This window comes from Bactrocera neohumeralis, chromosome 5 (genome assembly GCF_024586455.1).
Source record: "Bactrocera neohumeralis isolate Rockhampton chromosome 5, APGP_CSIRO_Bneo_wtdbg2-racon-allhic-juicebox.fasta_v2, whole genome shotgun sequence".
NCBI lineage: Eukaryota > Metazoa > Arthropoda > Insecta > Diptera > Tephritidae > Bactrocera > Bactrocera neohumeralis.
The window spans coordinates 67,069,905-67,092,812 of NC_065922.1; the positions used below are offsets into that span (position 1 = coordinate 67,069,905).

A 22,908-nucleotide genomic window follows, 5' to 3' on the forward strand; every position below is an offset into this window, starting at 1 on the left:
TAGGATACATCCAGTTAAGGTACTGATTCCAGATTGAATTTGAAGGACTTTTTGCTTTGAGAAATCAATCCAATATTTTGATATTCTACTTTCTCTATATCGATATTCATCAACTTTATGCGGTAATGCTTTTATCTATTTGTTTTTCCTATAGAAGAAAGTACCTACTACATTCTGTTTACTATATTTATAATTATATTTGCTATATTTTATTCGCGACGAATTCCGAAGCTTTTGCTCTTAATCATTTACTTTCTTACATATGTATGTAAATAACCTGCAGGTCCTTGAACTCATGTTTCTTACAACTTTCTCGCCAACCAATAGCAAAGCAAATCGTAATGGAAATATTAATATACAGCAAGCAAAGCGGCAGTGCTGGAGATTGCTTGTAAATAAAGCATGTATAAGTATATAGTATATGGTATACAAGTGTCTTCAGCACATCTTCATCCCAACTACTTACTTTATACTCAAAAAAAAAAACAGAAAAAACACAAAAATGGTAGAATGTTGTGTCCGAATATAAATGGCAACGCCTCATCGCGCAATTCGTTTACCTTACATTTGCTGCTACATAGCCATAAAACATTGCATACTTACAGGCGTTCAAGCGACTGTTTGTGTTTACGTCAATTCTTTCAATTTTTTCCACAACCTCTTGCGCTCTCACAAACTCTGGCCATCAATTTAAAAATTGCTACATTAGCATTACGCACTTAACCTATAGAGGGAGCGTTGCCGGTGGGGATGGTCCGCTCTTCTAGCGCCCACGCTTAAACGCACATTTCTGTTTGCGTGTGTGCGCGTGTGTTTGCGCGCACATTAAAATTAGTGATTAATTTTTACGCCTAAAATATGTAAATGCACATTGATGAATACCAATGGGACAAGCGCGCAGCAAAGGTCGCCTCTAAGTATGCTTCATTTTCTGCTTCATTGCGGGCCTGCGCTGCTGCGCGGGCATTTACAGCGATTTTTTCTACTTTTTTTCTTGTTTTTTGTAATTTTCCACTTTTTTCCTTTTCGATAAGAAGAAATGTCCATAGGGAATTGCATTTATGCGCTGTTTGGGGATTTTTCCACAATATTTCCTAAGGCGGTTGTACCTATGTAATATCATTGTGTGTTGTTGTTGTAAAGGAAATGTTGTTATGTCGCTTTTTTCGAATTTTTCAAAAGGAAATGAAAAATTTTTCGTCATATTTTCCAGCACTTTTACTTTTATTTTATTTCATTTTTGCTGCCATTATAAGTGAGAAAAAAATCAAAAATTATTTTTCCTTTTTTTCGATGAAAAATGTTAATGCGCAACGAAATGAAATTGTTTGTCCTGCAGGCAAATTGATTATGAACACAATCGAGTTGGTTTTCTCTGCGCAGCGTTGGTGATTTTAAAAATACACACACATATGTATATGCATTTGCATTTGCCTTGTTAAGTTGTGCGTTGTGCGTGAAGTGTGTTAGCTGGTGGGTTGCGTGGTCTGGCTGAGTTGCTTTGAGGTGGTTTTAGGTAGTTTAAGCATAGCAAATACAAGTACATATACAAAATGATGTTAGCGCGTTCAAGAAGCGCGCAGATGTTAATGAGCAGCTGAATTGACAGTCATTAAAACATTTCCTTCGCATTTGCCGTATGGTGGCGTACATTGTGGCATTATTATGTTGGCTGGAGCTGTATTTAATTTATAATCTCAAATAACTGCAAAGAAAGCCTACACATTGTTTTAACAGTATTTTTTTTGCATTATAGGTCAGTTTGCTTGCAATTTTTAAACTCATCTTGATGTATTATGATTTTTTCTCTAATCGAAATATTACTTACAATCACTTCGGAGTAAGAATTAAATTAGTCTATTAATAGATATAGTTTTTTGAACTACCCAGGTTACGTAAATGGTGATTTTTAGACATCCACCGCGGCTGGTCGGAATAAATTCCACCCGGAGGGCCCAATTTTCAAGCACTTTTTGCAGCAATTGAGGTCGTATATCAGCAGTAAAGCGTTGAATATTATTTTTCAAGGCGTCGACTTCACATAACCACACAAAAAAATTTTTACAGCGGTGTTAAATCTCACGATTTTGAAGGCCACGGCCGCACCACGTGGTTAATACGCTCACCAAAAGCTCCCTTCGATCAATCGAATACTTCATTGGTTATATGGCTTGTAGCGCCATCTTGTTAGAATCAAAGGTTGCCCACATCACCATCGTCCGGTCGTCATGTACGAAAAAGTCAATAATAATGACTTATAGCGTTCCTCACTGATTGTTACATTATGGCCGACATCATTTTTGAAGAAGTATGGATCGATGATTCCCTCATATGCACATAGGGTACAGCAAACAGTGTTTTTCTTAAGATGTAATGGCATCTAGATAATGGCTTGTCAACTACCATCACTCCAAATACGCTAGTTTTGTTTATATACGTATCCACAATCAAAAGTGAGCCTCATCGTTAAACACAATTTTCTTGTGTAAATCGGTATTGGAGGCCAACTCGTTTTGTTCACTGAACGTTATTCCGAAGTAAGTCTGTTTATTATGAAATGGCAAGCGAAACTGAGTATAAAACAAGTTATATCTGTCAAAAAGACGAACTCCGAAAAAGATATTGCCTGATTGAAAACCACACGTCTGAAAACAACACCCATTATACCAAACATATACACAAGATATCCACTAATTTAAGGACAATCGTGATTTGGAAAGCTATTAATTCACGTCGATAGAACTAAAATGTTTATTTTTTTAGAAGTATTCATGTCTTCGGCCTGAGGACCTGTAGTGGGATCGGCTTTTCAACCTCAGATTACCCTCTTCGCTGTTTTCTCGCAACAAGTCATTTTTTTCTGTGGCTTACGCAGTATAATTGATGTTTCAATTATGTTGAATATTACACCTCTTCGGTCATGATTCCTTGGAAGGGAATACGTAACCAACTTTTATCGCTTTACCTCAATATAGGCTTCAGACTCAACAATTACCACTTTTTACTCGCTAAATCTCCATGTTCGCGGTTTGTCGACTCATGGTCAGAGCATAACAAAGTTCACTGAGTTGTTTTAATGAAAATCAGTCCAGAAATCTTAGTACGAAGTGTTTTTATTTTTTAGTTTGAATCTGCCTGTTTAGAGTCCCATAATATGGCCATTATATTATGATAAAGCCTATGGTAAAGACGTATGTTTAGCTATCCTCTACAATATATACTAAGGTTCTTCTAAGATTCCTCGGGATGCAAACCTAATGCGAGGTCCATTGATTCACCGATATAACGCAAGACATGGAGAGATGGAGATCCAATTGCATCCCATTCCGATGTCAGTGTTTTTTTTTTTTTTGTTTCGAAGGGGGAATCTTTCATAGATACCGTCAGTCCTGGACGGCATGCACGATTCATAATCCACGCTAAGGGTACACCTCTTTCGGGACCACGCCCAGGATGGATGATCATACCATGCTAAACTAACAGTACAGTACACGTACTAAACTCTAACTCCGTCTGCATTTCACTGATCCTTCGGGACTGCCGTTAAGCATTTCTTCGCAGGACCAGGCTCAGCCAAAATTGGCTCTTCGTGGGCCGATGTCAGTGGGGCAAGAGTGTCATCTGCGGCTAGCTCGTCGTCTTTCCAGTTGCTAGCGATTCCACTTTTTCCAGTCCTACAAACGAGTCTGATAATGAAGTAGCTCGACAGTGTAGTTAGCGTGCTCAGCGCTGATATCGCCGCTTATTTGTGAGAATTCCCACTTTGGTGGCAGTTCCTAGCTTTTGGCCATGAAGCTTTTCCACAGCAATATAAGTTAACCGTTGCCTTTCTTACTCTCTTCTCGAAGTTTGACCTCTATGAGAGGCTACTTTCAAGAATAAGCCTTAAGTATTCCACTTTATCAACAGGTTGCAGACGAGAAACTCTTGAAGATGAGAGCGGCACTATCAACTATCTTGTCGTATTAAGTCTCATATAACTCATTTCTGAGTCTGAATGAGTTGCTTTCTTGACTTTCTTTACTGGCGTAGACAACGCTGCGCGGTTATAGCCGAGTTAAAAACAGCGTACCAGTCGAATTGCTGGATCACGGAAATTCAAAGGTTCTTTGTATCCAAGAGGATAACTGGATATTTAGATCAACTTCTGTATCTTATGAAGGTTGAGTGTCGAAAATCATAGTTCAAGGCCCATATAAAATCCTTGAACGTCCCAACTTGGTTTGCATAAGTTCAATACTGGCTTCGGTTTATAAAATTCAGCCCCTCTAATCGGGTCTGCAGCGGTCCTGGTAATAATGTAAGCATTAATATATGGTTGTATAAAAATGCAACACACATTGCGCTCACAATAAATACTCATCAAATTGAAATCAAAGAAATGCACACAAAATACAGTGGCACTCAGCAAGCCCATCGATTGGCGGAAAAAGACAGTAGCGAAAAGCTCTTAAGTAGAGAAAATCATTCACGATACTAAAGAGAAAAAATCAGAATTGATGATTATTGCTTTTTGACAGCGCAACAAAACCAGAAAACAAACAACGCAAATTGCCATGAAATATACTAAGAAACAGGCTGGCGAAACAGCTGGCCAGGCAGACAATTATGACTGCCCATACCATCGTGTGCGTGCCTACAATAAACGCGAAGGACAATAAAAACCTACAACAAGTCACACACACACATACATAGATGTGTTTCAGATCGTGTGCGTGGCTTTAGCGGCGACCATTTGAAGACGTTGGGCAACTCTGGCGACCTGTGCCTGCATAAAACTGCCAACAGCTGCGAACGTTAAATGTCCCAAAGCAGCGCAAAAGCAACAAATAATTACAACACATACGACTATATTGAATCTGTGTAATGATGTAACATGTATATGCGTATGTGTATGTGTGTATTGCTGGCGGCAAACATTGTTAGGTCGGAGTATCAATAAAATACCATAGAAAAATATTTATGAACATGTTAGTGTAAGTGCAAAATAATAGCGTCAAGCACAAAGGACACGTATGGCAAGCGGCGCACAGGAAAAAAAAAAACAAAAATAAAAATTATATGCGTACATGTGACAATAATAAAACTAGCAAGATTTTAACGGTAAAGTATGGGTATTTCGTAGTAAAAGTAAGTAAAGGAAATCAGTATGCGACAATGTGGTGTATATATTTATATACATATATACTCGCACACATACCGTATGTACATATTGCTAAGTGAGCGCCAGTGAAAGTTCGAGAGCGTATGAGCGTGTGTGCTCGTATGCTGCGTAGTCATCAGCGCCAATGTCGCGTAGCAATTCGGCAATAATGCACTCGACACTTTTATTTCTTTTTTATTTGACTTCGAGGCAGTTCACTCGCCTAATGTGGCAGCGGTTTGGGGGAGGGCGGCAATGGCGAGCAATAAAAATTGTACAACAAAGCGACAAGTGTGAAACAGCGGTGCGGAAAACATAATGTCAGAAAGTAAAATGCTGAAGACTTTGGTAAAAAGGAAAGAATATGAAACATTGAAATATTATATTATGAAACGAAATGGAATTCACTGATGAAAAGCTAAAGTATTAGAAATTTTGTTGAAAATATAGCACGATTTTAAATATATAATTTAAAATATTATAAGGAACGAAATGGAATATGAAACATTGAAAATAATATTGTGAAACGAAATGGAATTCGCTGCAATAAAATTAAATTATTATGTTTTGTTGAACGTATAACATTTTCTTTAAATATAGTAAATTTAAATGTTACAAGGAACGAAATGGAACTGAAACGAAAGTCAAGTGAAACAAAATCTGGTTAGTTTACTAATGACAAAACTTTCGAACTGGGAGGAACGAAATGGAATTGGAACATATCAAATGAAAATATTATTGAATATAATGCAAGAAAGAGCATGATTTCAAAATTGAAGATAATATGTCGTATTGTAAGTAATGAAATGGAACTCGACGCATTCAAAACAAAACTGAAGTGGTACCGGAACAGTTTTGAAACCAATTTGAGTCTTATCACTGTTAACTTAATGAAAACTTTTACAATACAAAGCAAATAAAATATATAAAATATTGAAATGAATTGGAATTGGAACAAAATATTAATATGTAACTCCTTTGAGTTCAAATATATAAACATTATGATATATGAAAATTAAAAACAGATCAATTGAAATTAATAAATATGGATATTTTTTAACATTTTAGACACATTTTTTGGTAATTAGGAACGATTTGAAATTGGCACATGGAACAAAAACACTAATAAAATTCAATGTTTTTGGAAAAATTTACAGTTTTAAATAGCTCATAGCATAAAAGGAGTAATTAATTGTGAATTGAAAAAATGAGAATTGGAACGATTTGGAATATGAAACTTAAAAAATACTAAAGTTAAATTAATACATAAGGATATTTTTTAATATTTTATAATTTTTTTTTTGTACTTAGGAACGATTTGAAATTGGAACATAGACCATGAAACTTAAAACCGAATAAAATTCAGTGTTTTAGAGAAAATTTACGGTTTTAAATAGTTTATGAGAAATGGAACATATTTGGATTGGAACACAAATGAAGTTTTTCTTTTAGTTTTTGGAAGAGCTGTGCTGAATTACCTGCGTAAAACTGACATATTTTTAATGCTACACATATAAAACATAGTTGGCTTTGCTTACATTTCAGAACAACTAACCACTCCCGCTCAATTATGACAATTTATGTAGCATACATGCAGGCGCACATGCGAATTATATACCAATATACAAGTGGTCCAGTAACTACAATGTTCTCTACTTGTTTGCTGTCTTCCGCGCAACTGGCTCCTGTCAAGCTAACATTTTCCTCGTGCCTTTTGATTACTGTTTATGCCCGTGCTCGGTCGGCTCTGCTACTTGTACACTTGTGTTTGTGCGGCATTGGCATGCTCTGAGGTTGTCCATTACCGGCCTATTGCAGAAATCTATAAATTCGAGGATTTGGCGAACATTTTTATTTGTTAGCAATCAGCGTCGCTTATGCTCGCTGCGTAGTTACATGATATTTTCGGTTTTTTTCTTTCTCTTTTTTCGGTTCTTTATGGCAAACTAGCAGGAAGAGCAAATTGCCAAAAGTAAATATGATTGCCATAATTTCTAATAATTTCTATGATTATTATTGCTGCACCCACTCTTAGCAGGCGGCGTAACTTGAAAGGCATTTCAGGCCAATAGTTTGCAATTAGTATGATAGGTACACTAAAGTATGATCAAGCATAAATGGAATTTTATGTTTTTGCTCGAGTAATGATTTGTGATAACGGTACTTAATGCCATTTAATATTTTTATATGAATTTATGTTTTTCAAGGGAGTGAGTATTGGTCACAACTATAAAGGATTTGAGACCAAATCATCAGGGAACACGAGGAGAATGTAAGAGACTTCCGGACTAAAGAAGACTGAATATTAAATATTTTTTCCGAAAAAAATATCGAGAATTCTCTGCCTTCAATTTTTCTATAATAGGAACGACGAAGCATTTTTCGTCAAATTAATATTATAAGCCACCTGACCAGCTCATTAAGAAGCAGTACGTAAAATCTCCTTACGCTGGCTCTTTCCTGTACACTGCTACTAACGACTGTCGTTTTGAGTTTGGGATTACCTTTGACTTGCGATCTGAAAAAACCTTGAATAGCGAAAGATCTGTGCATTCGCAATATATTTTGTACTGGCCTCTAAATACTATATGGTTGCCTAGGAAGTACTTACATGGAAATCAAACAGACAAAAAATCATCTCTTATTTTCGCTTAGGAGACCTATTTTGAAAATCTTTTCGTCATGTTAACGCCCAGAGCTGCCGATTTTCGAATATTTCTTAGTCCTAACGTATACGAAAAGCTCGTTTCTAAGTTTCCCTTATTATGACATTTTCTTTTAGACAGACCGCTTTGCAAAGGCCTTAATCAGATATACTTTGAAAAGCCCCTTATCGAAGTACTCTCAGTCATTACCTCTTTTCTTCGCGGTACACACTCACAACCGTGACAGCTCTTCTTAAGAAAAATTCTCTTAGGCAAACCGCTTTGCAAAGACCATAATCTGAAGTCGCCTTTGGAGAAACCTTAGACATAACTTCAGTACCCGTTGAAAATCATAGGGTTTCTTCTTAAGAAAAATTGTTTCGAAGATCACTCAGAGACTTCAAAGTTCCATTTATTGTTATTCCTCCTTTCAGAAAAAAACCTTTTCGAAGATCGTTTAATCTAACCTTCAAACCTTACGAAGTTCCCTTTACTCACTTTAATTAAGGTTTACTGGCATTTCTTCTTAAAAAAATAGTTGTTCAGAAATTGCGTCGCCTTTTTGGAACACTCTTTTAACAAGAAGTCTTATTTAGGAAGTATTGTATTCTCTTGAATTCATTCAAAGTTCCTTCTAATATTACGTCTCTTTTTGAAAGGAAACCCTTTCGAAGATTGTTTAATCAAACCGTCTAATCATATGTAGTTCCCTTTTTTAAACTTAATTCCCGTCTCCTTTTTTGACTACTCTTTTGCGAAGTTTCGACAATTCTCTATGCTTTTCGTATAAACATTACTTAGCTTTGAATCATTTAGGGCTACAAACGAATAAGATATAATCAAGTAAACTTCTCTATCCTATTTTAGTACTAGCAGTTCAAACTCCAAATGTTTGTCAATCAAATTGGCTCTCTTAGCTATTGGTCGAAAAGATATGAATGAACCCAGACGGCTGCACTTAAGCTCTCCATACACTCCACGCGAGCAGCTATCTTACTCTACATATGAATTTGACACAAGATGCTGAGCATTATACAGCAGAAATAAGCACATACTCTTAAAATAATCAAGCTTACCGACAAAATTTACTCTTATTGAATGTGGACTCAGAAATATATTCGCACTAGAAAAGAATTTATTTCATTTATTTATATACATATATATAGCAACTATCAAATCTACTTGAATGTAAACCTTTTCTTTTGATTATTATAATTATTATCGTAAAATTAGCTTATCTTGCCCAATGAAGTTAATAGGCTTCTGTCCTTCGTGCTGGTCGGATTTACTACCAATACCGATTTTATGCGGCAATGCATAACGCAGCTTTTGCCAAAAACGCGAATCGTTAAAGTCCAGATACGTGTTCATTTTCAAATAGGCCTGCAGCTCCTTATCCAATTGCGTTACATTCGTAAGCTCACCATATTTTATGATAATTATGCGCGCGCGTCGCTCATTTAAAGCGCTCTGATGCGCCATGCGAAACTCCATGCGCGCCCAATCCGATGCGATGAAATCATCTGACATCACAATGATTGTACGACGCGACTGCTCCACCGATTCAATAATCTGCTCGGGTATATAAGCGCCAGCTAACCAGTTGCGTTCGTGTGTGCAAATGCGATATGGTGGATCGCCCTGCTCAAGCTGCGGCAGCAATATATGATTGACATAGTGTTGTTGTTGATGCGAGTATGATATAAAAGCATCAAAAGTTTTATCACTATCCAGTGTCTCCACTGTAATACAACACTGACATATGTGATGCGCATATAGCCAAATCTTTATTTGTAATTTGTATTTATAGTAAAGCGCAAAGGCGCTAATGAGCATAGTGATAACAATCGTAAGCACTAATGCTAACTGAAAAATCTTGGCACGCGACTTGTTGACGTGGCAAATATCGGTAAAAATGACATCTGTAAGTGTAACATTTGGTAGGTTGGCGCAAAGCGCTGCGTCGGCGTCGAGTATGCGCTTTCGTTGCGCGCGCACGACGCGCAAGAGCAGCTCAGCGCCACAATCGCAAATCCACGGATTGCCTGAAATATACAGTTCTTCTAAGGTTTCACTTGCTTCTACATATCTTAGTAAAAAATAATTGCTTAAGCGCTCTAGTTTATTAGCGCGCACATCCAGTACCGTCAAGTTAGGCGGCAGCCGCTTTGAATGTATGCTGGTCAGCTTATTATAAGCGGCATACAAGCGCGTTACTTGTGCGTAGCCAAAACTTGTGTTCAACGGCAGTTCATATAATGTATTATTGTTGATGTTTAACGTTGTACTACTGCGGCTCACCTGTTCTGGGCGCGGTATGCTTGGTAACTGCGAAAGTTGCGCTTTAGTACAATTAACTAAGAGCGCGCTAGTATCATAACTACAAGCGCACTTTTCAGGACATGAAGCAGGTGACCAATTGCAGAGCGCGCTGCTATTAAGCGCATTTAGCGCACGTGTGGACAAGTATTCCGGAAATGTGCAGCGCCAATCACTAGTATCAAATTGATAACCGTTATTTATTAACCAAGCCAACTGGCAATCACAATGTAACGGATTATTGGCGAGAAGCCATTTCCGCCAGCAGCGCACCATATTTACACCTGGATGCTTCAAAAACGTTACATGCTTGATGTTGTTATGCGAGAGATCGTAAGTGTAGTAGCAATCTTTAATGTATTTAAACCAATCGAAGCTGAGCATGCTGATGTTATTGTGACTTAAATTAACATGTAAGTTTAAAGCGGAATAGTAGCTAAAACGCGTGTGAATCGGACGCGTTAAAATCGTTTTATTTTCATACAAACCCGTGCCGCGCAGCCCGCTCAATTGATTGTAGCTCAAATCGAATTCGCGCAAATTGAAAAAGTTCACAGAATGTTCTATAACATTATTGGGCATGCTGAATTCATTGTGTGCCAACAGTAATACCTCCAAGTTCTCTTGCCTCTTAAAAAAGTTGTGCGGCAGCGATTTGAGTTTATTGTAACTCAAATCTAACGACTTCAATTTATATTGCGCCGATAACAAATCAGCGGGTAGCCTCGCCAGCGCATTCAGTGATAAGTTTAAATGCTCTAAACTGTATACTGGCTTAAAAATATCTGCAGCAAGCGTGCGCAAGCGATTATCATCCAAGCGCAATATTTTCAGTTTTTTTAAATCGCGGAAATGCGCCGCTGTCAATTGTGGCCTTGCGCCGCTGATGTCCAAGCGCAGCGTCTCTAACGTGTCTAATGTATGCAGCAAGTCGCCGGGAATTATATTGGCGCCACCTGTGCAATCAGCTGTCAAGTCCAATTCCTTAAGTTGATCCAAATCGAGTAATAGCTGCGCGATTAGTTCACCACTGCTAGCATTTTCGCTTATATGGTTCAGTTCCCATAAATTGTGCGAATTTTGAAAATAAATATCTTCTCCTCCGTTAGCAGCACTAAGTTTATCGTGCACTACTGTGCCGTAATAGCTTAGTTTCTTCTGTCGCAGCGCTTCTGGCGTTTGCAGACAATTTTCCATTGAAAACTCGGATTCTTTAAGATAACTTTTAATCACTGGTACAATTATGCGTGGCACGAACAGGTGGTTGTATTTTGTGCGTGTTTTTAATGTACAGTGATTTGAAGGTGCTGCATATTCTATGCGACGTACGCCTATAAATTGTGGACCACTAGCGTTACAATCCTTCAGCTGACACGTCACAGCAGTTGCAGTGCACGCACACCCTCCAATATCGCAATATGTATCGGGATTTCTTCCATTTATGGTTTTCGAGTTGGCTGCTTTTGTAAGTGGTTGCGTTTGTTGAAAAAAGAGCAGCGCTATATAAAAAATGACAGTACGTTTATGAACGCCGAGCATCATGGCTTCTGCCTAAAAAACAGTTAAAGGAAACACGATTAGAATGCATCAAAAATACATAAATTGCTGCAGGACATAAGAACAGGTCAATTTAAAAGTCACTGGCTGGACACATAAATCCATATAATGTTTAGTTAGCCCTAAGCTCCTCCAAAAGGATCATAATTTGTGATTTATATCATTTTGAGTGAAACTTTTTATTGTTATTGTGATTGATAAAAAGGAGTTTCGCGTGTTGATAAATTATTGGTTACTGAAACTCTAGCTAAACTCCATTTCTTACTCGGTTGCTATTGCCACTAAACAATCCTAGATTTAGCGATGACAACTACCTATAATTGAAGTCTTGACTATGTATAGCTTAGTTTTCAACAATCTAAGAAGATTTTTCAAGTATTATTTATGCTCACCTGATAATTTATAAAAATGTCAATAAATTTATATTAAATCCTGAAATTTCACTACAAAATCCACTTATTGGTAAGCGACAATTGTGTCGCTTATCAACCCCATGTTTAGCGTAGACACATACCATGCGCGGAAAAGTTTATATTGTTTTTAATATTAAGATTTAGGCTACTTTTGTTTATTAAACCTAGTTAAAAATTGGTAAAAAAAAAGGTATATCTCGCTTTGAGAGCTTTCAATCGGCTTTGGAGCTTAAAAAAATCACCGAATATAGCGACCCTCCAATTCTTCAATACCAGTTGTGTGTAGTACGATTTGTTCTTTGCTGCAAAATATACCCCAGTAACGCGTTCACCTCTTTATTCGACGAAAAACTTTTCCCAGCGAGCATTTATTGAGTTCTGGAATCAGATAATAGTCAATGGGGATCAGGTCTGGAGGATACGGCGGATGGAGAAGCAATTCGAAGTCCAAGTCATGGCCTTTTGCCATCGTTTTAACTGACTTGTGACACAGTGCATTGCTTCGGTGAAACCGCACTTTCTTTTTTTTTTGCAAATGCGGCTGTTTTTCCACGATTTCGTTTTTCACCGCCGTGTTTGTATAGTTCCAATAATCCATCGGTCCCGCCGTTGTGTCGTTCTTCAGACGGGTAATTGCTATACGAACTTCTTTATGGTCCTCCAATGGAACGTCTGTTCCATCGCCAGCGATTGGAGAATCGTGTTCGCCTTCTCCTGGCGTTATGCTTTAACTGCCATTCAGCAGGGGAAGTGTTCCCTCCATAATTTTAGTATGCTCTGAGCATCGGTTACCAGATCACCTCAGTTGGTGCTACAAGAGTATGCTCCGGTTTTGAAACCTTCCGTTAGTCCTCGCATCTTTTCGAACATTACCCCTGTCAGACAGCTAGTCTAGCTCTTCGTACTCACGCATTTCGGCCTCTCTTATTTTTCTGCCTGCAAATGCATCTCACTTCCCTCTTCAACTCTCGGTATCTATCCCATCCTGCGCGTGTTGCGGTCGATCGTAACGTTGCAATGTAAGCAGTCTGTTTTCTCTCTGCTGCGACACGGCACTCCTGATTTACCAGTTGTTCTTTTACCTTTTCCGAAAATCAATGGTTCGGCTGTCTGTTTTGATTGCAGCTTCTCGATATCGAACCTCCCTTGTGTCTGTTAACGTGCGTTTTTTGCTGCAAAGAGGCGGGTGTGTATGTAGGCTGCAACAAGATAGTGGTCTGAGTCAATGTTAGGATCTCGGAGCATACGCACGTCTAAAAAATACGTCTATCACACCAAGATCGGTCTGATTGGTGGCTTTTCGATCCGAAGACAGCTAGATAGCTTGATACACCCAATTTCCTATTAGGAATTGTTTATAAAAAGAACATATTTTTCTAAAAACATTCTCATATCTTAAACATCTTAGTTTGATATTTATGACGCTCTGCTTAACAAAATTTTATAAGATAAATTTATTGCCGCCTATTAAATGCTGCCATTTTTATTAAAAACTTTACCCTGCCACACCCATGCGTCCAATTTATGCCTCCCCCGGTGATTTGGGTAAAAAAGGTCAATTCAATCATCTTGAAAATTGATAACATGCCATTTACAAACGACATTCGACATCGAACTGTGCGGCTAGCGCCGAATAAAAATGATAACAAATGATATGATAATGAAACGCACGCACACCAGAGCACAGCGCAGGCAAGCCGCAAATAGATAGCAACAAATTGGGGCATGAAAAATGCGCAAACAAAGCAAAAAAGTGAAATAATAAATACAAAAAAATAAGCAAAAAACAGAATTGGCCATAGCAAATGAATAGCGGCCGGCAGCAAGTACCGTTAGCAAAGTGTAAGCGCAAAGGAACAGCATATTCAAAATTTGAAGCACGTGCAACATTATTGAATACAAGCGATTGACCACAGCAATTGAATATGCGAGTACGAGCGCGTCGCTGCCTGAAAGTAGACCTTAGCGAAGGCAAATTGTTTCTATGTATGTGTGTATGAGTGTGCGCATGTTGCGCGCTACTGCTGCGCGCCATGCCGCCAGTGGGCAGCTGTTCGTGCGGCGCATTGTTCTCTTCCCACTTCCCATTTTTGTGGGTTGCTGTACACCCTTCAATTCATTTCCTTTGATTTTTTGTTTCCACAATTTTTCAATGGCCATTTTTTATCGCTTCTCCTTGGCAAATCAGCCAAACGCAGACAATTGATTTGTACGCACTGGGCTGCTGCATGTTTACTAGGTGTGCCACAATTGTTGGGTCATCATGCTAGCAGTTGGCTGCTGTAACCTCACGCGCTGCACTCCACTCCGCTTTTGGTCATTGTGCTCAGCGTCTGGTTTTGTATGCTTTCATTGGCCGCCTCCGCTACTTTTTCTTTGTTTGCTGTCCGCTTTTTGTGGTTTACTATTGTTATTGTTGTTATCATTTTACGGAAATTGATGCTGGGAAAACAACAGGACGCAAGTTAAGTGATTTGATACGTGATGTTTGTGGGCTCACGGTAACTAACAGGGTGGCGGTTATGGGCGAGAAGAGCTAAGCTGGTTGTTAAAGTTGGTTATATAAAGCTATATTTGTACTTCAGGGTGGAGCTTCAAAAAACTTTTTGATATTTTCAGTTTGAGGACTTGAAACTAGAGGAGGTCAAAAAAATTTGAGTTAAGTTTGATTTGATCTTGAATACTAACCGATATAATCTCTATAAGGTCAAACACAAATGCGAAGACTCATAATATGTATATGTTAGACGTGGGCTAAGGAAAGTATGAATCGATATTAATATTTTTTCCCTCCAATTTTATCGTGTCTTGGCACTATCCGAAACGTTATTGAAAGTGTAGAAGCTGCACAGCGTAGATGTCCCAAATTTAAGCGAGTAGCTCTGTCGGCGACTTTAGACGTTTGACACGCCTTCAATAGCGCGAGCGCTTTAGAAAAAAATTTCAGTATCCCGATTACCTCAATGATGTGGTGCAGAGCTATCTTAGTAACAGAAAACTGCTGTACCAGACCAAAGAGGGATCACGACAAAAAGAAGTTACGTCTGAAGCAGCACAAGGTCCATTTTCCGTCCAGAACTGTGGAACGTTAGTTATGACGGAATACTAAAACTTGAAATTCCCGACGAATCATATTTAATCGGCTACGCGGACAACAAAGCAGCAGTAATCACAGCCTGAGAAACAGAGGAAGCCCGATGAAAGCTGAATCATGATACGGACACAAACATTGGCTTGACATAATCTCCACAAAAAGCTGTGAATTATCTAGGCGAAAGACTGGACCCCAGACTAACCTTCTGGGTACAAATCCAGCACGCAGTAGGAAAGGCAACGAAAATCATATCCTATCTTAGCAGACTGATGACTAACATAAGATGTCTTACACAAGAAAAGAGAAAGCTCTCAATGGCAATAACCACCAGCGTCTTACAGCACGGAGCAGAGATCTGGCCAGATGTGCTAAAAAGAAAATCTGCCGTAAGGTATTGGCCAGAGTGACTTCTACACAACACAGCTGCTATCCGTTCACCGATATCTCAGAAAGTACTTTCATAGAATGAGCAAAGTCAAAGAGCCGTCATGCCTAAACGTGGATCCACCGTGGGCGACGGTTCCTTAGAGGTTAAGTGGCACATACCGTTGCTGTGACGACAGCATTTTCCACCCGCTCACCCGCGAAGAAGAAAACAAAAAGCATGAACCTAAACTTGTATTCGAACTATAGTGACAACTATATATGTTTAATTTCGAAACACAAAATAGATACTATACTAAACTGATCTGTACAAACGTCCACATAGTATGCTATCCATCGTGGCCACGCAGCCGATTCAGCTCCACATCGCCAATGACATAAACTCTGTGACGTTCATTCAACTCAAGCATGTCGCCATCACGCAGCTCACCCTTGCGATGTGGCATAGCATAACGCAGCTTACGCCAAAACCATGGATGCTCCTCCCACTTCAAATATGTGTTCATATCTAAATAGGCGCGCAACTCCTTATCAATCATCGTGAGATCGGTAAGCTCGCCATACTTTATGATAATTAAGCGCGCGCGTCGTTCATTCAAAGCGCACTGATGCGCCGTCCGAAATTCCATGCGCGCCCAATCCGATGCGATAAAATGCTGCGAGAGCACAATGATTGTGCGCCGCGATTGAGCGACGGATTCAATAATTTGTTCGGGTATGTAAGCGCCGGCGAGCCAATTGCGTTCATGCGTACACACGCGAAATGGTGGCTCACCTTGCTCTAGACCAGGCAAGAGTATGTCATTAACAAACGACGCGTCTTGATGCGCATACGATATGAATGCATCGAATGTTTTTTCCTTATCCAAGTCATATTCGCGTATGCAACAGAGAAACATATCGTGCGCGTATAGCCACACATGTAGCTCCAAATTATATTTATAGTAAAGTGCTAATGCACTAATTAACACAATAGCTGCTAGCGACATGCTGAAAAGTGACCACAACAACCGCAAACGCCGCGCTGATGCTGGCACACAAACTTCTGTGTAGCGCGCTTGCAGCAAGCTGGTATTTTGCAAATTCGCGCAAGCTAGAAGCGCCACATCGGGTATGCGCTTACGATGCGCGCGCACAGCGTTTAACAATTGCTCGGCCTCACAGTCGCAAAGCCATGGATTCTCGGAGAGATAAAGCTGCTGTAAAGTGGCGCTTTCATTGAGGTAGCGCAAAATGAAACTGTTGCTTAAGCGCGCTAAACGATTATTCCGCACATCCAAGAGTTGCAAATGCGGCGGCAGGTGCGCGCTTTGTATATTTTCTAGGCGATTGTGTGCTGCATACAGGCGCGTCACATTAGCGTAACCGAAAGTCAAATTCGATGGCAGTTCAAAAAAGCGGTTGTGCGTAATATCCAGCGTGCTCTGCGTCAAAGAAACCTGCGCTGGGCGCGGCAACTGTGTCAAGCTATTCAACAAGGCATGTGTACAGTTGATATGCAGTGCTTGCGCGTCATAGCGGCAGTTACAAGCGCTAGGGCAAAATTTCGGCGTCCAGGTGCACATAACGCGCTGCCCATGTAAATACATATAATTGCTACCATCACGCCTAACACACTCCCAGTTAGTCGCCATCGAGAAATTCATGCTGTAGGTCCAAGCTAAGGCACAGTCACACTGCAGTGGATTGAACTGAAATAGCAACTTACGCGTACAGTCGCTGTGACTTTGTTCTGGATGACTTAGCGCGTAGATATGCTTTATTTGATTATTGGTGAAATCGAGCTCATAGGGACATTGCAACATAGCAGCGCTGATGCTATGTAAATGAAATGTTTCAACACGATTATGACTCAGGTTGATTACAGTCATATTGTATGGCGGCGCATATTGTTTGGTCGACAGCTGCGCTAAATATTGTTGAAAATAAGGCGGCGCGTCACTAATTTTTCTAATATTCTGGCGCGTGAGTAGTGTGCGGTTTGCATACTCATCAGCGCCCTCAATACGCGAAAAGTTATTGTAACTCAAGTTGAGCCGGTATAGAAAACGCAGCGGTTTGATCGCTGTAATAATATTTGTAGGTTTTGAAAGTTGATTGTCGTTCAAGTCAAGTTCCCATAAGTGCGGTGTCGTATCGAAGACACCAGGCGGTAGCGCCTGCAACATATTGCCGGCTAGACTAAGCTTTATCAGTTTACTTTGCGCGCGCAGCAGTCGGCTTGGCAGCGCCGCCAAATGGTTCAAGCACAAAGTCAATTCGTTTAACTCGGGTAAAGTGACAAAGAGTTCAGCTGACAATGTTTGCATATAATTGCCATCCAAATTAAGTTTGCGCAAATTCGGCATATCACGAAAATGCAAAGATGTTAAATTGCGCAGCACCGTATTTGTAATGCCATCGAGATCGGTTTGTACAACGCGCACTAATAGCGCTTCCAGCGCGTATAGCCTGTGGAATATTTGCGTGGGTAGCGCCACTTCATCCGGTTTGCATAACAGTAACAATCTAAGCTCCTTCAAAGCGCCTTGTTTGTGAAAAAGTTCTGCAGGCAAACCATCTGCAGCGCTGCTGTTAATTGTCACGTCAAAGCGCAGGCGCTGCAAACCACTTGCTTGGTGTAAAAAGTGCGCAGGCACTGGCACAGCGCCATTGAATTTGATTGTACCTGTGTAGTTGATTTGCGCGCGCTTTAATATATCCGGTAGTATTGCGCAATTCACCAAATTAAATTTGACGTTGTGATGCCGAAAACTGTAAGCGAACTGCGATTCCTTTATTTCCTCAGCAGTTGTATTCGCCGCACAACTTATAGTGAGCCGCGCGTTGCCTGTCACATCCGCGCCGCTGTCGATGAGTATAGTAACACCTTTCATAACACATTTAAGCACTAAACCGCGGCATTGACAGCGCACGTCGTGGCAAGTGTGATAGATTTGTTGTTGTGCGCTTATAGTGGGTTCTATTGTTTTTGTTATTTGCGCCGTTACACTTGCTGCTAGTGGCAGATTTGCCCGTGAGAACGTGCTGAATATTATGATAAGCGCAAGTTGTTGAAAAGCGAAGACGAGACCGCGGTATGTGTGGTACTTTGGTGCCTTCATTTTCAGAAAAATTTTTCCGGTTTTTTGTACCGTTATTTGAGTAGCGAATGCGCTTATAGAAGTTAAGATTTAGCTTAAAGCAACCTTTGCTATCTCTGCTTATTAACACTTGCAAATTTAAATACATGGCTTGATCGCGTTATTTAATTACATAGCGCCTGTTGTGTACTTTACAGTTAAGTATTCGATTAGGAACTAAACATAAGTCTTGGCAGTCTAAACATAAAGCAGAGCACACATGGAATTTTTTAACTTTTGCTAATATAAAGCACGCTTTTTTCCGTTGACTGATCGAAAATGTTGTCATAAAAGCACATAAGAGCAATACAGGGTGCTACACTGGAACTTTTTATTATATGTGCATATATACTTTATTCCTTTAAGGGACCGACGCTACATCGCCTTGCCTTACTACTTGGTTTCCATCCCTTTAAAGACTCTAATATACAAAATTAGATATTTGGGTTCATATGAATTCATTAAGAGTAGACGCTGTTCTCATACGAAGCCTATAAAGTCCACACCCATGAACTCTGCACTCATTCCAGTTTTTTGAAAAGTTTAAACAATGCCGAAGAATGTTTATTTTTAGTGTAAAGGACCAATTCTCATTCCAAGCCACCATAATTCTGTATCTAAAAACCTTAAAGCCAAAAACAGAGATTGCTGGAATTTAGCCTTGAGGAATATGCCTAGTTACTACAAGCGAAAGTGTTTTCATTAAGGTGATTCATTATTCGTGTTTAAGAACATTTTCTTAAAGTATGGCATGTTACTAGAAATCAGTAATAATATAATGAATGCTGACACCTAATATTTGAGAATTAGGTGAAAGTTAGATTTTAGCGCAGAGGCAGAACAGTTAAATATCGGCTCTTTAAGTAGCGAAACCCGCCTGAAGATGTACCAAAATATCTCAATCATCGACTACATACCCTGAGGGTTGAACTGTTGGAAGATTTTCTTCAATCGCCACGAAAACTAAAGATCTGAACCCAGAATGTTTAAACTTATTTTTTTGAGAGCTGCACAACGCAGAAAACTGGGTCGAAATGATTTCACACCGCTTTGTTCCAGAGAACATCGACAACTGTAGTATAGCAAATGAATGCTCATTGAACTGTGTTTGTTTAGCAGTCCTGCAACTACAAGTAAAACAAGATGAACCTTATTGACGACAAGTAGAGAATCAATGGTCATCTTGTGATATACTTAAGGTCACAAGGCTGAAGCGAAGGTTTGGTTACAAGGTAAATTTTCCTTTGGAAACTTAAAGGTATGTTAAAAAGGTTCCTGAGAAGGAATCTAATATTTTTTACGAAAAAAATATTTGCATGAAAGCTCGAATATGACTCGATTGCAAAATCAAATATAATGTGCTGATGCTTTTCTTTGCCGATGGCAAAAATGATGGACGCACAGAAGCGAAGCGTAAAATCATGGGTACAACAGAAATATGGGGATACTAATTTCTATCTTACACAGTTACGAATATGGACACGTTGACGAACCAAATTGCTCCTCCTGCAGCAGCAGCGAAAAAGTATGCTGAAAGTATGAAAAAGAGAGATTTGAAGTAGACAACCTAATAAACGATCTAGTGACGCCGGAAAATATCATGCTTTACATGATCTCATCGAAGGCGGTCTAGGACAGAGTGAGAGCGTCGGCAGCTATAGCGAAGCAAGAGAGAAGGAGGAAAGAGTTGCATGCAGCGAAAACAGCAAGATTAACCGGACTTAGGACGAAAATGCGTGAATGAAGAGCCGAATGACTAAGCTTGGCCTCATTATGTAATGCCTAACGGCAGTCCCGTTGGCCGAATACAAGTACTGACGACGGAGTTCAGGGCTTAAGATGTAGGTGTACTGTGCCGTAAGTCCTATTTGGACGTGGTCAAAAAGAAGTGCGTCTTTAACGGCCAATACGAATCGTACATACATATACAAAAATCTAGAGAGATCTTAAAACACAAACATTTTATGACTACGAGCGAATGTGTCGCACGACTTGACCGAAGAGTGAAACTTTAGAGCGTTATTGACGCTCGATTTCTGTACAGTTCATTTTAATTGATACAAGTGAGTGTCAAAATATTGACATGTTATACGGCATCCAATTATCGACATTAGTTATTGACATCTTCCCAATTCCCTGAAATACATTTTTTATAGAGCTCAGCGATTAAGAACTAATGAATAATCCTATTAATTCAGTAAAAATATATGTCGGTAAATATATAAATCTCTCTGTTATATGTATAGTCTTTCGATATTACATTTGCGTCAGCAGCCAACTTCAAGCTTTAATGCGCTGTCAAAATTTAAAAATCAAATGACGCAAACGTTTCGTCTTGTTATTCTGGCATGAGTCAGAAAGATTGTATGAAGAATTGGGTTTTTACATCTCTTAATTAAAGCTATGTGAGCCAGCACTAGCTGAGTATCTCTGCCAAAGAACTAAAAATATACTAAGTAGACTGAGTTGAAAGAGAATGAGAGCTTTTTTTCTATATGCAAGGCAACAAAATCCACAATACTAGTATTTATGAATAATAAAGTAGACAGTTTGAGTTTTTTTGGAATCAATTTTCAAAACTATTTTTTAGTAATTTCAGTTTGCAGAAAGTCTTCTAGTTCATATTAGTTTCTATGCAGGTGATTAGCCTTTTAATCTTCTCGGCAGAGAAATGTACGGTTTTGCGTAAGTTGGTACTTGACAGAGTTGAATTAAAAATAATGAAGTATGGAAACTTAATCTCTTATTCAAAAATCAAAATAGAACCCAGGTTCACCTTTCGTACGGATAACTCTAAGGCGCTGTTTCTAGTATCGTTCCGTGCCTATCGAGGGAACTCATGAAAAAGAAATAAATTCGCATATTGTACATGTGGTTATAGAATTTCAACTCGGTAGCATTGCATACGCTTAAAAGTTTGGTTGGCTTGGAATATTAGCGATAGCCTGAAAACTAAAAACTAAAACTTATCGATTCAAGCGAGGGTAGATCCCACCATATAAACACCTTTACCGACTCCCTCTCAGTGAATGGCGTACTTGGAGTCTAACCACCACCCACTGCAGACGACGAGCTCGATTTGGCGCGATAATCGAGAGTGACTCTTGCCTAGCTTCGTTCTGGATAATGTAATAGGTTAAACTCCTACTACCCAGAATTGCCCGGACATATCAAACATATCTCCAGCGTGCAACAAATCTCCGCATGAGACTAACCACCTCTTTGCATGCCCAGCTAACTCTACACATCTGACACCCCTCTCCGTATGGTCTGACCTCGTCAAAACAACATGTTTTCTGGGTCTACCGTTGTATGACCTCGATGACAACTTTTCTGAATCTTACCATTCCAAAGGGGACTAGATAACCGTTACAAGAACAACCGCCTGAAAGCTGCACCCAAGACTTTCGAGTCTATGTAATCAAAGCGGATGCCAATCGCTGTGGCGCTAAAACCACTCAAATCGACGAGATTCTTCAAAACTGGTTTGTGGAATATTTTTTGCTGCCACTGTAACAATAACAGCGCCAAAAAGGGAATAGCAACACTTCTAACAAAGGTTTCTTTGACATTAACACTCTAGAGACTGATCGATACGATTTGATGAATCGAAAGATTGTTTCACAATCACTCATAGCACTCACAGCTGAAGTGACGATACAGTTTTTTGCGGCTCTACTTGAGTTCGAGTTAAGACACAAGTGTTTTCTTTTAGATTCCATTTTACAAAATGTTCAATAATTCTATAAGCTTTTTAATTTACACACTTTTTGGAACACACAAATTTATTACAAACAAGAAACACTCAACGATTCTTTATATATTTATTTATTTTGCCAACTTACATATATATAATTATTCGATAGTTTGAGCGGTCTTATGACCGCTTACACTTAGTACTCTCTACAATTGCACAATAGAACACACTGACTATGACTGTGGGCGCTGTTCGATATGAAATTTCATTTACCGCAATGTCGTGCGATGATTAAAGATTGTATAACAATACTAGAAGTGCACCAAATGCTCGAGCTGATTTCAGGAGAAAATTAAGATAAGACTTCCACGAGAGTAGCCACACTTCTGCGAATGCATGCATGCATATTGTATAACAAACATTATCGGAAATGGTATTCCGGATATAGCAAACGGATTATGTTGTATGTTGGGTGTTTGAGGCACGTTCCTTACTTCATAATGTGGGGGTTTCAATATGTCAAATTCTATGACA

At 39.3% G+C, this 22,908-nt stretch overlaps 2 protein-coding genes across 3 annotated transcripts; both read right to left on the reverse strand.

Annotated features, from left to right (window-relative positions):
• Positions 1 to 8,901: 8,901 nt before the first annotated feature.
• LOC126760550 (protein toll-like) lies at positions 8,902 to 22,682 on the reverse strand. Of its 2 annotated transcripts, none has more exons than XM_050476252.1 (2): positions 22,523 to 22,682; positions 8,902 to 11,658 (listed from the first exon to the last, which is right to left on the reverse strand). In XM_050476252.1, exon 2 carries the CDS (start codon positions 11,647 to 11,649, stop codon positions 9,007 to 9,009), a length of 2,643 nt encoding a protein of 880 aa, XP_050332209.1. In that variant the 5' UTR covers positions 11,650 to 11,658; positions 22,523 to 22,682; the 3' UTR covers positions 8,902 to 9,006. The 2 variants fall into 2 exon arrangements, with proteins under 2 accessions (XP_050332209.1, XP_050332210.1); XM_050476253.1 differs by having other exon boundaries at positions 22,519 to 22,682.
• Positions 15,585 to 19,663, reverse strand: LOC126760548 (protein toll-like). The gene has a single exon (XM_050476251.1). The coding sequence runs from the start codon at positions 18,657 to 18,659 to the stop codon at positions 15,885 to 15,887; it is 2,775 nt and encodes a 924-aa protein (XP_050332208.1). The 5' UTR covers positions 18,660 to 19,663; the 3' UTR covers positions 15,585 to 15,884.
• Positions 22,683 to 22,908: the final 226 nt, after the last annotated feature.